This window comes from Rhinoderma darwinii, chromosome 3 (genome assembly GCF_050947455.1).
Source record: "Rhinoderma darwinii isolate aRhiDar2 chromosome 3, aRhiDar2.hap1, whole genome shotgun sequence".
Taxonomy (NCBI): domain Eukaryota; kingdom Metazoa; phylum Chordata; class Amphibia; order Anura; family Rhinodermatidae; genus Rhinoderma; species Rhinoderma darwinii.
This window is the reverse complement of record NC_134689.1, coordinates 151,755,409-151,771,971: the sequence shown is the minus strand read 5'-3', so window position 1 is coordinate 151,771,971 and position 16,563 is coordinate 151,755,409. Positions and strand designations below refer to the sequence as shown.

The window sequence follows — 16,563 nt, the reverse complement described above, 5'->3', positions numbered from 1 at the left end:
CTAGTGCGGTAATGGACTGAAGCACCGGCCTCCGAAGCAAAGGAGCACCTAGGGGATTATGAGGCCTCCTTTTTATTAGGCACCATGTCCAGTTTGAAGATGTCTTGTGGTGCCAAAACAGTGGAAACCCCCAAAAAGTGACCCCATTTTGGAAACTCGACCCCTTGAGGAATTAATTGTAGTGGGGTGCATGAAAACTACAATTAAAACTTTTTGATCAGTTTTTATTCTATTTTTAAGTGGCGTGGTAACTAAAAAACAGCAATTCTACTATTGTTTTTTTTATTCTATTTATTCTATTTTTTTTTACAGTGTTCACCGTGTGCTATAAATTACATATTCACTTTATTCTGCTGGGCGATACGATTACGGCGATACCATATGTTTATAGTTTATGACATTTGCACAATAAAATAAGTTTTCTAAAAGTTCATTTACTTTTTGTGTTACCTTATTCTAAGAGCCAGAACTTTTTTATTTTTCCATCAATAAAGCCGTGCGAGGACTTATTTTTTGCGTAACGAACTGTAGTTTCGATCATTACCATTCTTAGGTACATGTGAGTTTTTGATCTCTATTTATTCCATTTTTTGGGAGGTGAAGTGACCAAACAATTGTGATTCTGGTACGGTTTATTATTATTTTCTTTTACGGCGTCCACCGCGCGGGATAAATAACAAAATAATTTTGTAGTTCAGGCCGTTACGGACGCGGCGATACCAAGTATTTGTTTGTTTATATATCTTTATTAATAATAAAGGACTGATAAGGGAAAAAGGATTTTTACTTTTATCACTTTTAAAACTTTTATTTTTACACATCTTTTTTTTTTTTTTACTTTATTACTTTGTCCCACTAGGGGACTTGATGGCAGGATGCCCTGATCGCTATTCTAATACACTGCACTACATGCGTAGTATTAGAACTGTCAGCTACTCACTGACAGCAAGCCTAGTGGGTCCTGACTTTGTCAGGACCCACTAGGCTTCCATCGATGGCATAGCCGGACGCCATTGTTAGGTGTCCGGTTGTCATAGTCACCATCGCCAGCCCCTATCGTGTAGCGGGCTGGCGATGGTAGCTTAACCCCTAAAAAGCCGCGTGTGCTATTGAACGCGGCTTTTAAGGGGTTAATCAGCGGGGACACAGCGATCGGTACCCGCTGTAGGATCTGCGGCAGCTGCTGTACGAGGCAGCAGCTGTCACAGCTCCTGCATGTGTCGGGAAGACGGCCGAAATGGCCATTACTCCCGTGACGTACTATTCCGTCATGGAGCGAGAAAGGGATGGTTTCCATGACGGAATAGTACGTCACTGAGCGTTAAGGCGTTAAACTGTCTTTAGGACTAAATGGTCTGCTTCTGACAAATCTATCAATGTGAGCTATACAGCTGTTATTAGTTGTCAAAGGTAAATACAAACGCACGCTTGGTCCAAAAAGAAATAATTATTGATACTTTTATCGTATCAAACATTAATCGGGCACATGGGGTGCTGTATTTATTTTTGGTTTAAAAAAAAAAAAGGGCCCTTTTTTGGGAAATGAAAACAAGCAGTTTGAAATATTAACTTTCTACTATGCAGTGAGTGATTTAAAGGGGTTGTCCGAGATACCAACATTTTTTCAAAAACTCTGTCATACATTACCCCTTATACAGACAACCTAAATAAAGCATTATTTTTAAAAAAAATTCTACTTAACACATTTCTTCTTTGAATTTAGCACGGTTTGTTTACATGCAGTTCAGCTCTGGTTTGTTGATCTTTCCTTGTTATGAAACTTTTTTCCCGTGCACGCTCATTGCAGGCTGCAATGAGCGTGCACGTACCTTCCAAGAGTTCACGTGAGCTGTCCTTGCTCCTCCCCGCTGACCTCCTTCACTGGACTGGTCTCCTTGCTGACATTCTTGAAGGATGATGAGCAAATGTTCTCCCCCCATTATGTTTTTCACATTTATGTTTTCTTTCTCTTTTCAGGTCTATAAACCTCTTCGTGTCTCCCCTCACCCTCGTCCACCCTCACCCTCGCCCACCCTAACCCTCGTCCACCCTCTTCTATCTCATGTCTCTCTCCACTAAGGCCATGTTCACACAGAGTTTTTTTGCAGGAAGAATATCTGCCTCAAAATTCCGTCTTGAAGTTTGCGGCAGATTTACCTCTCCCTGCACGTTGATTTTTGCGTCGTTTTTACCCGTTTTTTGTGCGCTGTTTGCGTATTTGTTTGCCGCTTTGTTCTGGGCGTTTTTCGCTTCGTTTATCTTGGCGTTTTTTGCTTGTTTGTTTGCGTCTTTTTTTGCGATGTTTTTTGCTGTGTTTTCCATTGCGTTTATCGTAGCCTTTTTCACGTCGTTCATCATTTCTTTTTTTGCGTCGTTGTTTGCGCCTATTTTTGCTGCGTTTTTCGTTGCGTCTTTCGTGCCGTTTTCCCAGTTGATTTTCGCTGCGTTCTTTGCCTCTGTTTGCGGCGTTTCTCGCGTCTTTTTCCGCTATGTTTTTCGCAGCTTTTTCCGTGGCGTTTATCGTAGCCTTTTTTGCGTCGTTTTTCGCGTCTTTCGTGTCGTTTTCCCTGTCGTTTTTCGTGGCGTTCTTTGCCTCTTTGTTCGCGGCTTTATTTGTGATGTTTTTCGCGGCATTTATCGTAGCCTTTTCGGCGGTTTTTTTTTGCGTCTGTTTTTTGCGGCATTGTTTGTGGCTTTTTTTGCTGCGTTTTTTGCGTTGTTTTCCGTGGCGTTTTTCGCCCGCGGCAATTGAGCGCCGCAGGCATAAAACAACGCGAAATACGCTTTCTCTGCCTCCCATTGAAGTCAATGGGAGGTCAGAGGCGTAAACGCCCAAAGATGGAGCATGTCGCTTCTTTTTCCCGCAAGGCAGTTTTAATGTTCGATTTTAATGCTTGTTACAACAAATTGCAGCATAAATCACGCAACAAACACGCTTGTTTGGTGCATGGTTTTCACGCATGCATCTACTTGAGTGTAGGTGCATGATAACGCACCAATAGAGGACATGCAGTATGTTTCACGCAGCGGACTCTCGCTGCGTGAAAACTGCCCCATTGAAATAAATGGGTCGCGCGTGCTGTGCGTGGTTTCGACGTGGTGTGAATGGGGCCTTATGCGCGATTTACACTAGCGTGAATCAAGTCTGTGTGCTGTGCTTTGAAAAAACGCACAACACACGCAACCCATTTATTTTAATGGGGCCGTTGACACATGTGTGACTTTTCACGCAGCGAGAGTCCGCTGCGTGAAACATACTGCATGTCCTCTATTGGTGCGTTATCAATCACCTACACTCACATTGAAGTCAATGCATGCGTGAAAACCACAAACAGCACACACGTGTTTGGTGCGTGATTTACACAGCAATTTGTTGTAAAAAAGAAGGTAAAAATGGGCTGGCATTGTGAGTGCGTGAATAACACATGACAATCGAAAAGCACACTGATACATAAGGGCGGATTTAAACGAGCGTGTGCGTTTTGCGCACACAAATACGGTGGCGTTTTGCGTGCGCAAAATGCACTTGACAGCTCCGTGTCATGTTCATACGGATGCGCGGCTGCGGTTTTCGCGCAGCCGCCATCATTATGACACTCTGGATGTTTGTAGCACGTGGTGCTTTTCTGTTTACATTCATTATTTTACTGCTGTTGCGCGAATCACGCTCGTCCCACGGAACTGCTTCCGTGTGGTGCGCCTGATTTTCACGCACCTATTGACTTCAATGGGTGCGTGATGCTCGAAAAACGCAGAAATATAGAACATGTCGCGAGTTTACGCAGCGGACTCACGCTGCGTAAAACTCACGGACTGTCTGCACTGCCCTATAGACTTGCATAGGTCTGTGCGACCCGCATGAATACCACGTGGGTTGCACGGACGTATAGCACGTTCGTGTTAATCCGCCCTAACGCAAACACACGGATGGGATTGACGCAAGTTTTTCACGCGCGGAAAATACACACGCTAGTGTGCATGAAGCCTTACTAATGGACGCTGTTAGACAGTGGCCATTAATAATGAACTAATAATAAATTTTTAAATAAATGAGAAGGACTTAGAAAAAATATTGTAATAAAATAACACACAACACTGGTTAACGATTTTATTAAAAATAAAAAAGGTGTCATTGAAGTAGTCCTTGAACTTGATGTAGTACCGAGGACCCAACCTGTAAAAAACACCTAATAGCTAAGAAAAAAAAAAAAGAGGGATGCTTAGATACACTGCTCATGTGTGATACTGTTAGACCATGTATCTAAGCCTACCACAAGGTAGCCTTAGTAACATTACCCAAGCAGACAGTGTCACACATGGGCCATGTATCTAAGAATACCACATGTTAGGCTTAGACACAGGGCCCCAAAACACTAATCTTAGGGTATGTTCACACGGCAGCGTCCGTAACGGCCGAAATTACGGGGCTGTTTTTAGGAGAAAACAGCCCTGTCGTTTCAGCCGTAACGGCATGTGCAGGCGCTTGAACGCCGCGTCCATTACGGACGTAACTGTAGCTGGTTTTCCATGTAGTCCATGGAAAACGGCTCCATTTACGTCTGAAGAAGTGACATGACACTTCTTTGGCGCGGGCGTCTATTTACGCGCCGTCTTTTGACAGCGACGCGTAAATATACGCCTCGTGTGAACAGACAAACGTCAGCCCATTGCTTTCAATGGGCAGATGTTTGCCAACGATTTCAAGCCGTAATTTCGGACGTAATTCGGGGGTTAATACGCCCGAATTACGTCCGTAAATAGGCCGTGTGAACATACCCTTATACAGGAATAAAAAGAATGTCATCTGGGGTCCTGTATCTAAGCCTACATTGTGTTAGGCTTAGATACAAGCTCCATGTGTGACACGGTTTGTTAGACCCTGTATCTAAGCCTAACAATGTAGGCTTAGATACAGGACCCCAGAAGATCTTATCTAGTTCAGGACGGGGCACCGTTTAGCCATTTTTAGCACGTGTTAGTTAAACGGCTATAACTTTTTTATTTGTTGCGCTAACGACGTTATTATTGCGGCGTTTTTTCCGTAGACAATGCAGGTTTATTTTTTTATCGTTTTTATACACACCATTTTTGCCATTTTAGAATTTTCATTCATAAAGTTTGAAAATAATAGTAAAAAAATAAGCTTTTTTACGTTTCAGCTATTTTTTTTGGTAATAACATAGTTTTACCCTAAAATAGACCTTTTATTTGTAATCGTCATTGTCTACCGTAAATTTCTATATATTACATGTCTATATTAGGGTAATTGGGTCAGCGCTAGCGTTACAACAATGATTGACAGGGGGAACGGTATTTTTTTGGGGGGGTATTTTATGTGTATTTATTATTTAATTTTTTTTTGTACTTTACTATTTTTTTATTATTATTGTCTGTCCCTCAAAGGTCAAAAAAGACCTTTGGGGAACTTTATATTTTTTTTTTACACCATCTTTTCCACTGTAACTGGAGCTGCACAGCAGCCCCAGTTACAGGGGAAATCAGCCCTCTCATAGTGACGATTGTCACTAATAGGGCTGTGCTGGGTCTGATTAGACCCAGCAGCAGCCTGCCACTAACGGCACCCGGCGATCATGTGACCCGTCACATGATCACCGGGAAGAATAGAGACAGCGCCGCTGCTGCTGTCTCTATTCCTATACACAGCGTTCATTGAACGCTGTGTAAAAAGACATCGGAGAAGACAGAAGCAGCGAAAGCTGCTTCTATCTTCTCCTCCAGGTCCCCGGCAGTCACTGACAGCCGGAGACCCGACATTCCCGCAGGTGCCGTCCCTCTTCACTTTTTTCACTGTGAACACGCATAGGCGCGCTCACAGTGAAAAAAAGCTGCATAGGCTGGGCGGGCACCCGCAGAAACGACACGTCTCCAGTGACGTGTCGTGTCCCATCCGAGGTCTCGCTGGGGCGAGACCATGTGATCGGGACACGACACGACAGTGGAGGAGGAAGAAAACGTGACGTCAGAAGACAGGTGATCGGAAGAAAAGAGCTGCCAGAACGGAGAACAGAAGCAAGATTGCACAGGTAAGTATATTAGGGAATATTTAATGTGTGTATTGTGTGTTTAACTTTTAAATAAAAATTTATCTCGGACAACCCCTTTAAGGGGTTTTCCACAACTTTGATAGGATAGTCCCGGAAAACCTCTTTATACATGTAGGTTGGTTTCTTCCACAAAATAAAGACGGTAGTTTTAATTGATTCTAAAACTCCACTTTTTTTTTTTTTTAAGTTCCTAGTATACATTTTTTTTGGGGCAAAATCATGAGTTGATCCTAGAGAAGCAGAAATCGTAGACCCTGTTCACACTGAGTTTTTTTGCAGGCAGAAAAAACGTGCCTCAAAATTCCTTCCGGAATTTTGAGGCAGATATTGAACGGCCTGCGGGTTTTGCAGCGTTTTTTGACCACGGACATTGAAGCTAATGCAAGGACCGCGGGCAAAAATGGCAGCCAGAAAATCCAGAAAGAGGTAAAAAAAATAAAGCCGAAAGAATGTTATAAGGCCTGGAAAAGGGTGACTGGCGATTCGGATATAGCTGATGTTATCATGAACCCGTTAGTGACCGCTAATACGCCTTTTCACGGCGACCACTTATGGGCTTTATTCTGATGCATACGCCTTTTCACGGCGCTGCATCAGAATAAATAAACAGAGCAGGGAGCCGTTAAATCTCCCTGCTCTCAGCTACCAGAGGTAGCTGAGGGCTGGGGGCATCCCTGCTCGAACGGGTGAGATCGATTTATAAGTATCGATCTCACCCGTTTAACCCCTCAGAAGCGGCGCTCAATAGCGAGCGCCACATCTGACTTGTTATGGAGAGAGGGAGGGAGCTGCCTCTCATCCCACTGAAACCCGGCGATGAGATCGCCAAGTGTCTGTGTCTCCGATGGCAGCCGGGGGCCTAATAAAGGCCCCCAGGTCTGCATGTAGTGAATGGACAGGCAGTAGTAATACACTGGAATACAAAAGTATTGCAGTGTATTTTAAAAGAGATCGGACGATCACATATTAAAGTCCTCTAGTAGGACTAGTAAAAAGTAAAAAAAAAAAAACTGTTTAATAAAGTTAAGAAAAAAATGTGGAAAAAAAATGAAAAACCCACTTTTTCCCCTTACAAAATGCTTTACTATTAAAAAAAACCCAAAATAAAGTAAAAAAGTTGCACATATTTTGTATCGACGCGTCCGTAACGACCCCGACTATAAAGCTATTACATTATTTAACCCGCACGAGGAACGCCGTAAAAAAAAATATAAAAAACAATGAAAAAATTGCTGTTTTCTGTGAATCCTGCGTTAGAATTTTTTTGATAAAAGTGATCAAAAAGTCACATCTACTGCAAAATGGTACCAATAAAAACTACAAGTTGTCCGGCAAAAAAAAAAACCTCCTAAAACTGCATAGTCATAAAAATAAAAAAGTTATTGCTCTTCAAATATGGAGACACAAAAACAAATAATTTTGAAAAAAAAGTGTTTTTACTGTGTAAAAGTAGTAAAACATACAAAATTTATACAAATTTGGTATCGTTACAATTGCAACAACCCGCTGAATAAAGTTTGTGTTATTTATACCACACGGTAAATGTCGTAGATTTAGGACGTAAATAAGAGTGGCAAAATTTCTGGGTTTTTTTCTACATCGATGGCTGATTTAATTACACAACTAACAAAACTTCTTAGGCTGGAAAAACTGGAAACGGAAAGGCATAAGGATGAAGCAACAGCAAAATTCTTTATAAAATGGAAACAATTTTTATTGTGACACACTTGAATAGACGGGAGCTAAATGACAGCTTACAGCGTGATCTAGAGAGATTACGCTTGTTGTGCTGTAAGTCCCACACAAACGTTACCGAAGTGTCGGGATTGTGGATAGACATCGCGTCCTGGCTGGAAGCGATGTCTATTAACTCTCAAGACACTTCAGTAACGTTAATGTGTGAGTATGAGACAGCACATCATGATCTAGCTAGATCACGATGTGCTGAATAAATGAATGGAGAGAAGTGTATGACGCTGATTGGTCAGCCTAATACACTTCTCATTACAATGCCCACTTGGTCAAAAAGTAAAACACGCCCTGTTGTCTATTAAGAAAGTCATTAGCATAAATCTAAAATAGGTCAGCTTTCGCTTCTATTAGTGCAATTTTCAAGTGGCAAAAAAACGCACTTGTGATTGCACTTAAAGCTGCATTGAACTTGATGTATACTGGAATAAGGCTTGTTTCACACCAGTTTTTCCCCCCCCCCCAAAACCATACACTGTGATAATCTAACCTGTTCACACACCGTGTAGGAATATGTTTCGCTCTCTTTCAGAATTTTTCCAAAAGTTTAGAGAAAAGACCTAAGGCCTCGTTCACACAGAGTTTTTTGCAGGAGGAAAATTCTGCCTCAAAATTCAGTTTGGGATTTTGATGCAGATTTTTTCCTTCCTGCAAGTTGTTTGCTGCGATTTTCGCTGCGTTTTTTGCCCACGGCCATTGAGTGCTGCGGGCAAAAAACTCTGCGAAATACGCTCTCTTTGCCTCCCATTGATGTGAATGGGAGGTCAGAGGCGTAAACGCGCGAAGATAGGGCATGTCCCTTCTTTCTCCCGCGGGGCAGTTTTACCGCTCGCGGGAGAAAACCGCCCCCGCCTCCTATTGAAATCAATGGGAGGCATTTTCGGCCGGTTTTTGACGAGTTTTGCGGAGCGGTTTCTGCTCCAAAAAGCTCGTCAAAATACTCTGTGTGAACAGGTCCTAAGCTGCAACTGACTGTCATAATTTTTCTAAAGCCATGTTTGAATGGGTTTTGCTCATAGGTTTTTCGTCACAACAATAATTCTGCTTTTATTTCCTTTTAGGTTCTTCTTGTGTTTTTTTAAATTATTATTTACGTCAAGCATATTGCATGTCAACAAATCTACTAATCTTTATTGACTTAAATCCACAAAGTAGCCATGGGTTATTATTTCTACTATGGACCCAAGGCTTGCTTACACCATTTTTTTTTACCCCTGGCGCCGCTACCATTTACATTTTTCACTTGTTACCTCCCTGCATTCCAGAAGCCGTAACTCTTATTTTGCCGTCAAAGTTGCCGTATGACGGCTTGTTTTTTGCGGGACGAGTTCTAGTTTTTAATGGCACCATTTACTGAGAAATTGCAAAAAAACATTTTGTGGGGTGAAAAACATAGATTCCTCCATTGTCTTTTGGGTTTTTGATCACTTTCTATTCCATTTTGTTTAAGAGGAAAGATTACCAAAAATCAGCAATTCTGGCTGGTTGTTTTTTTTTGTTCCCCTAAGGATTGTTTGATCGCTGGTGCAATACACTGTGTATTTCAGTATATTGTAATTTTTACTAGCTCCTATTAAGCCCTGTCTACATTATGTCCCGAGACTGCCATGACAAGCTTCAACACCCATGGTTGCGTTGCCGGGGGGGGGGGGGGGGGGTGACAGGGGGGCATCCCCTTTTTTTAACTGCTGAGATGCTGCGGTGGCTATTGAGCATGGCATCTAATTGGTTATACAGCCAGGGTCTGAATTATCTGCGATCCCGGGCGTTACAGTGAAGTGTAACATACAACCTGCACCCTATGAGTATGGAGCAGGCTCTGCCCGTGTGCACGCTCCATACCCTTGGCGACCATAATGTACAGTTATATCATATGTTGCTAAGGGGTTAAAAAAAATACTGTAAGCATATATTTTGTTTCAATGTTTGTGTTTTGTTTTTTTTATACAGAAATACTATTGTTAGTCCAAATTGTGTTAATTAACTTCACAGAGAGAAATGAAAATTGATGCTTTTTCTTTTTTTTGTAGTATTCTATTTAAAATATTGTTTAGTCTCATGTATCTATAAATATTTATATATTTTCTTTTATCCTTTAAAGAAAGAAGAAGGCAGTGGTGAAAAACGTCCAAGGGGACGTCCCAGAAAATGGGTAAGAATCAAATGATTTACTCTGTATGTCTATTTGTGTATGGCCAAGCGTGCATGTTTATGGGGAGGTTGGGGGAAATGGCTGTCAGTTGAATGCTCATTCATCTAACCGCTATCTAATGTGTATAGCCAGTTTTAAGTCCTCTGGCAGAACACGGAGGCCTCATGCACACGACCGTAATTTTTATCCGCAATTACGGATCCGTAATTGCAGATAAAAATACTGATCCATGGGCCACAGACACCTTCCCGTATATTAACGCGTAAGTGTCTGGGCCGTAGAAATGACCCGCAAAAATAGGACGTGTCATTTTTTTATTTTTACGGACCGTGCTCCTATACTTTTTAATGTGAGCATGGCCCGCATTTGCAGGTGACAGTCCGCGACCCATCCGTACCGTAATCACGGACCGTAAACACGGCTACGGCAGTGTGCAAAGGGCCTAAGGCTGAATGCATACGTTGCGGATTTGCCAAGCGTATTTTTATGCGGCAATTCCTCAGCGTAAGCAAAGTAAATTAGATTTCAAGAAATTTCATATACAGGGTGCAGATTTTTTCTGCACATAAATTGGCCTGCGGTGCGTATTTTAAAATCCGCAGCATGTCAATTTATTTAGCGTTCCCACTTGCGAATTGTATCTGTCTAGTTTTAAAGAAAAACACACCAAAATACGCACCATAAAAACTAATCTCTGCACTTCGTTAATGTTTCTGTGGTAGTTACAGCAGAGCAAGCGTAATCTCGTTGTAACCTGTCATTTACAGCGTAATCTCGCGGGATTACGCTTGCTCTTCTGTAACTACCACAGAAACATTAACGAAGTGCAGAGATTGTAAATAGACATCCCGTGGAATGTCTATTCACTGTCTAAACACTTCAGTATCGTTAATGTGTTCGTATAAGACAGCACATACTGATCTAAAAGGATCCCTATGCGCTGACTAAATGAATGGAGAGAAGTGCATGACGCTGATTGGTCAGCGTCATACACTCCTCTGTACAACGCCCACTTGGTCAATAGTAAAACACGCCCAGTTGTCCATTGAGAAACTCATTAGCATAAAGCTAAAATTGCTAATAACGTGGTGAAAATAGATCGTTTTTTTTAATAAAAAGCACTGCTGTCACCTACATTATAGCGCCTCCTTATGTAGGAGATAGGGCACTTATAATGTGGTGACAGAGCCTCTTTAAGGTCTAAAATAGGTCGGCCATTAAGGGGTTAAAGCGGCAGATGTTTGGAGTAACTGCAGCCTCTTCATTGTTTGCATAAGTTTCTTTGCTGTTTGTAATTGCAGCGCTGTCTTATTTGCATCATTTTTAAAAATCTCAGATCACACCTTAAAGCTTTATTCACACGACGCTAAAAAACCCGACCTGTAAACGTGTCAAATACGCTGGTGTTTCTTGTTAAGCTGTTTTTAAAAATACAGGTGCGTTTGATGCGTTTTCATCGTGTGTTTTGTGCGGCCATGGCACATTTTTTGTCGCGTAATTAGGACTCCTATTGATTATGGGAACATGTGGCTTGTTTTCGGCGCGGTGTTACGTACCGAAGAATTGACGCAACGTGTTGTTTCTTTTAATGTTGATGATTATGGCTAAGGGTATGTTCACACGCAGTGGTTTCAGACATAATTCGTGCATTTTACGCCTCGAATTACGCCTGAAAAAATGCCCCTAATACACCTACAAACATTTGCCCATTGCTTTCAATGGGAATTACGATGTTCTGTTCCCACGAGCCTTCATTTTCGCGTCGCTGTCAAAATACGGCGCGTAAAATGACGGCTTGTCAAAAGAAGTGCAGGACACTTCTTGGGACATTTTTGCAGGCGTTTTTCATTGACTCCATTGAAAAACGGCTCCAAAAACGCAGTGAAAAACGCGAGTTGTAAAAAGAAACGTTTGAAAATCAGGAGCTGTTTTCGCCTGAAAACAGCTCCGGATTTTCAGATGTTTTTGCTCACTGCGTGTGAACATACCCTAACAATTAATGAAAACCCAAAATTCAGTCTCTCAGAAAATTTGAATATTGGGTAAAAGTTGAAGATTGTAGAATCAACACAAAACACCTGCAAAGGTTTCATAAGCCTTTAAATGGTCCAACAGTCTGGTTCAGTAGGCTACACAATCATGGGGAAGACTGCTGACTTGACAGTTGTCCAGAAGACATTCATTGACACCCTCCACAAGGAGGGTAAGCCACAAAAGGACATGGCTAAAGATGCTGGCTGTTCACAGAGTGCTGGCCCACGCACAGTATTATGGAGGGAAATAGCAGTTTTGTCTTCCAGGATATAGTTATAGTAACAGTGAAAAGAAACAATAAGATACAATTTTGGTGAGGGGTGTAAGAATAAAAATGAACTCTTTACATTTCTTTCTTTTTTTTTTTTTTACATTTTCTATGGGATCTTAGTTTGGGTCACTCTTTGGGGGAGCTTGCGAATTTTCGCTGAAATGCATGAAACGCATTAGGGCTTCATAGCGGGTTTGGGACATTACTGCTGCAAATACAGGGGTAGCGTGGGCAGCACCAGTTACCAAGTAGGAAGGGGGGGTTAGACTGTCATCCGTACCTTATTTATTATTTATTTCAGTTACTTATATAGCGCCAACGGAGCGCTGTACAGAGGTAGGTCATCTTTTACTGTCCCCATTGGGGCTCACAATCTAAATTCCCTATTGGTATGTTTTTTTGGGGTGTGGGAGGAAACCCACGCAAACACAGGGAGAACATACAAACTCCATGCAGATGTTGTCCTTGGTTGGATTTGAACCCAGGACCCCAGACCTGCAAGGCAATAGTGATGTCAGGGGCTTGCCCAGAGCTGGGGTCCCGGAGCAGAGCCACTTCTAGCACCCTGCCTGGGATTCCCAGCTCTGCTCCTGACATCACTGTCCATATATGGACATAGATGTCAGGGGCAACCCCAGAGCTGGAGTCCCGGGCAGAGCGCTAGTAGGCTCTTCCTGGGACTTCAGCTGTGCTAGGGACTCCAGCTGACATCACTGGGACTCCTGCTCTTGGGAAGCCCCTGACATCACTGTCGATTTATGGACAGCGATGTCAGAGGCTTCCCCAGAGTCCCAGAGCAGAGCCTATACTAGCGCTCTGCACCTCCGGCTCTGGGGAAGCCCCAGACATCGCTGTCAATATGAGGACAGCGATGTTAGGGAATTCTACAGAGTCCTGGAGCAGAGCCGATACTAGCGCTCTGCTCGGGACTCCGCTCTGGGGAAGACCCTGACACACTGTCCATATATGGACAGCGATGTCAGGGAATTCCACAGAGTACTGGAGCAGAGTCTGTACTAGCGGCTCTGTGGCCCGCGGGCCGCAGATGACTGTCCCAGGGGCCGCGTGCTTGAGACCCCTTGAGACCCCTGGTCTAATGCAAAATAACCACAGCAGAAATCTTCTAGTATATAATTGACATTGCTAAAAGTAACCAGCAGCTTTGATTTCAACATTATACATACGTGCAAGTACATTATCCTGTGTACTGAGTAGTTTTTTAGGGCATCATAGACCGAACGCTTTGATTACGGCATATAAGGAGTTGAAAGATGTAGATTAGAGAAACCCCTGATCACCATCGACTGAGTAGGACAGCTGCTATGTAGTACAGCAGGTGAACCGTGGAAGTACCTATGCGATCAGAGCGCCGAAATAGTGTGGCGCAGTTCCTCTGAGTACTTGAAAAAGTTAGAAGGTTTATTTTTGTATCTTGATTTTTATAAAAAATGTTTCTATATATATATATATATATATATATATATATATATATATGTATATATATACATTTGTTACTTTTTTTTATAAATAATTTTTTATAGAAATGTAAGCGTGTGATTCTAATGTTTTCTGCACAAATGCTAGTTATTTAATATAAAATACTATATTATGAACAGTTACACACACTAGATGCAAACCAGTGATGTATATGTTTACCTCTTTTGTTGGGTAAATGTTAGAAATAAGCAGAAATGTAATTTTATTTGAGCTTCATAAAGTATGCACCTAAGATAAAAATCTTTGTGCAAAAACTATGTTTTATCATTAAAACTTCAAAGCATTCCTGTTGTCTGTTTGCAAGATCTACAGCAAGGTCAGGTCACCTAAAACCAGTTGTTTGAGCTGCCATTAAACTCTCCCACCCCATCACCACCACCATGAAGGCATGACACTAAATCTATGAAATTGCATTGAAAGTGTAAGAATTTTGAGTCTTCCTTTTGTAAAAATGATTATATATATATATATATATATATATATATATACAATTTAATTTCAGTAATTCATTTAAAAAAGTGGAACTCGTGTATTATATAGATTCATTACACTCAGAGTGATCTATTTGCAGCATTTTTTACTTTTAATGTTGATGATTATGGCTAACAGTTAATGAAAACCCCAAATTTAGTCTATTAGAAAATTTAGAATATTTAAATAAGCTAAATTTCAAAAATGATTTTTAATACCGAAATTTTGGCCTACTGAAAAGTATGTACAGTATATGCAGTGGTAGATTAAGTAGACTATAGGCCCTGAGTTGTTCCGCAAGCTTGCCCCCCCCCTTCTCCACCACCGCCCTGCACCACCGTGTCTATATTATCGATATTATATATTACACCACCTGTCTGTGTGAGCATTGACAAATGAGTGTTACGATTCCCCTTGTCAAAGGGCTGTGTCCCTACATACTAACAGTCTCCAACCATCGCTGACAGTATTACACTGTGTATCACACATCCTCTTGACAATGGAAATGGTAACTCACATTTGTCTATTAGTCCTGGGTACACAAAGACTTTTTATAGAATACAAGGATTTCCTGTAGCAGACATGTCAGGAGTGGGGACAGATCTATAAATACAATGACTGACAAGTGATTTCTTCTCTGATGGGAGTCGTTCTCTTTTATTCTCTTCTCCATCTGACACAGACCGCTATGGTGACTACTCCTGATGACTGCAGTTTCCTGATGAGAAATTTTTGCCCCTCGATTCTCTAGCCATTTTCAGCGTCTATAGCAACACAAAAATTAATAAACTAAACACCCTAAATTGTTTTATACCCCAAACCAAACCCCTAAGCAAATTCAGTCCCCAAGGGGTAAGTGAACTTTTGAAAAACATTTGGCGCGTCATAGTGATATGTTAGAAGTTTTGATCGATGGGGGTCCGAGCACTGAGACCCCTACCGATTGCTAAAACAAAATGGCAGTAGTGCTCGGATAGTCTTTCCGCGGAGCGGTGTACGGACTCAGACTTTCTATTGAGCCTGTACACCGCTTGCTCGGCTATCAGAGGAAAGACGATCAGAAACAAAGTGGCACAGCACTCACCTGAGCGCTTCTGCCAGATTGTTTTAGCGATTGGTGGGGTCTCAATGCAAGTTAATTGACAGAAATGTCAATAAACTACCGTATTTTTCAGACTAAAAGACGCACCTGACCATAAGACGCACCCAGGTTTTAGACAACAGAAAATAGGAAAAAAATTATTTGTTAAAAAATAATTTATTCTGTTTCACCACATTCTGAGAGTCAAATTTTTTTATAATTTTTTTCATCGATTGAGCGGTGTGAGGGCTTATTGTTTTGCGGGGCGAGCTGTAGTCTTATTGGCACCATTTTTTGGTACATATGATTTTTTTTATCACTTTTTTTTATTTCATATTTTAAGCACTAAGGTGACCAAAAAACTATTTTGATGTTTTCAATTTTTAAACTCCTCATGCGAGTTAAATAATGGTATATTGTAATAGATCAGACTTTTACGCACACAAAGATACCAAATTATTTTATTTTTTTACATTGTGCTTGGGGAAAAATGGGAAAAGGTATTTTTTTGAACTTTTAATATTATTATTTTTTTACGCTCCTGAAAACACATTTTATTAGTTCCCCTAGGGGACTTGAACCAGCGGCCACTTGGTTACATGTAGAGTTACTGAAACAGCGTAACTACGCTGTTTCCCTAACTCCCATAGTGGTGAATGGCAGTTACGGAAGCAGCGTAGCATGCGAGCTACGCTGTTTCCGTAACTACTGTTCAGTTCTATGGGATTTACGGAAACAGCGTAGCTCAGTGAGTTACGCTGTTTCAGTAACTCCACATGTAATCAAGTGGCTGGGAGAGCACAGAAAGCTGGAACAGAATTTAGGGGGCCCCGTTCTAGAGATAGGTGCGGGTCCCAGAAGTGGGATCTGCATCTATCTGACATTTATGACATATCCTGTGGATATGTTATAAATGTCCTTCGTAGAAAAACCCCTATTAATGCCGCGGTCGCTATTGACCACGGCATTTAACTAGTTAAAGGGGTTTGCCATAAAACACATTTATCCCCTATCCACAGGATAGGGGCTACATGTGAGATCGCGGAGGGGGGGTCCAACCGCTGGGACCCCCAGCGATAAGGAGAACAGGGAACCACCCAAAGTACTACATGAGAGGCCATAACTTCTGGGTTCTGTGTCCGGCTAATCCGTTCCGTAGCTCCATAGAGATCAATGGAGAGCCGCTCGCGCATGCGCAGAAGAATCCCATTGATCTCTAAGGAGCTGCCGGACACAGAACGCG

At 41.8% G+C, this 16,563-nt stretch overlaps 1 protein-coding gene across 1 annotated transcript in view; it reads left to right on the top strand.

Annotated features, from left to right (window-relative positions):
• HMGA2 (high mobility group AT-hook 2) overlaps positions 1-16,563 on the top strand; it is a 284,522-nt gene that overhangs the window by 42,124 nt on the left and 225,835 nt on the right. The window contains exon 3 of the mRNA XM_075860115.1: positions 9,916-9,966. Coding sequence (XP_075716230.1) covers positions 9,916-9,966 — 51 coding nt within the window. The remainder of the gene's footprint in view (positions 1-9,915; positions 9,967-16,563) is intronic.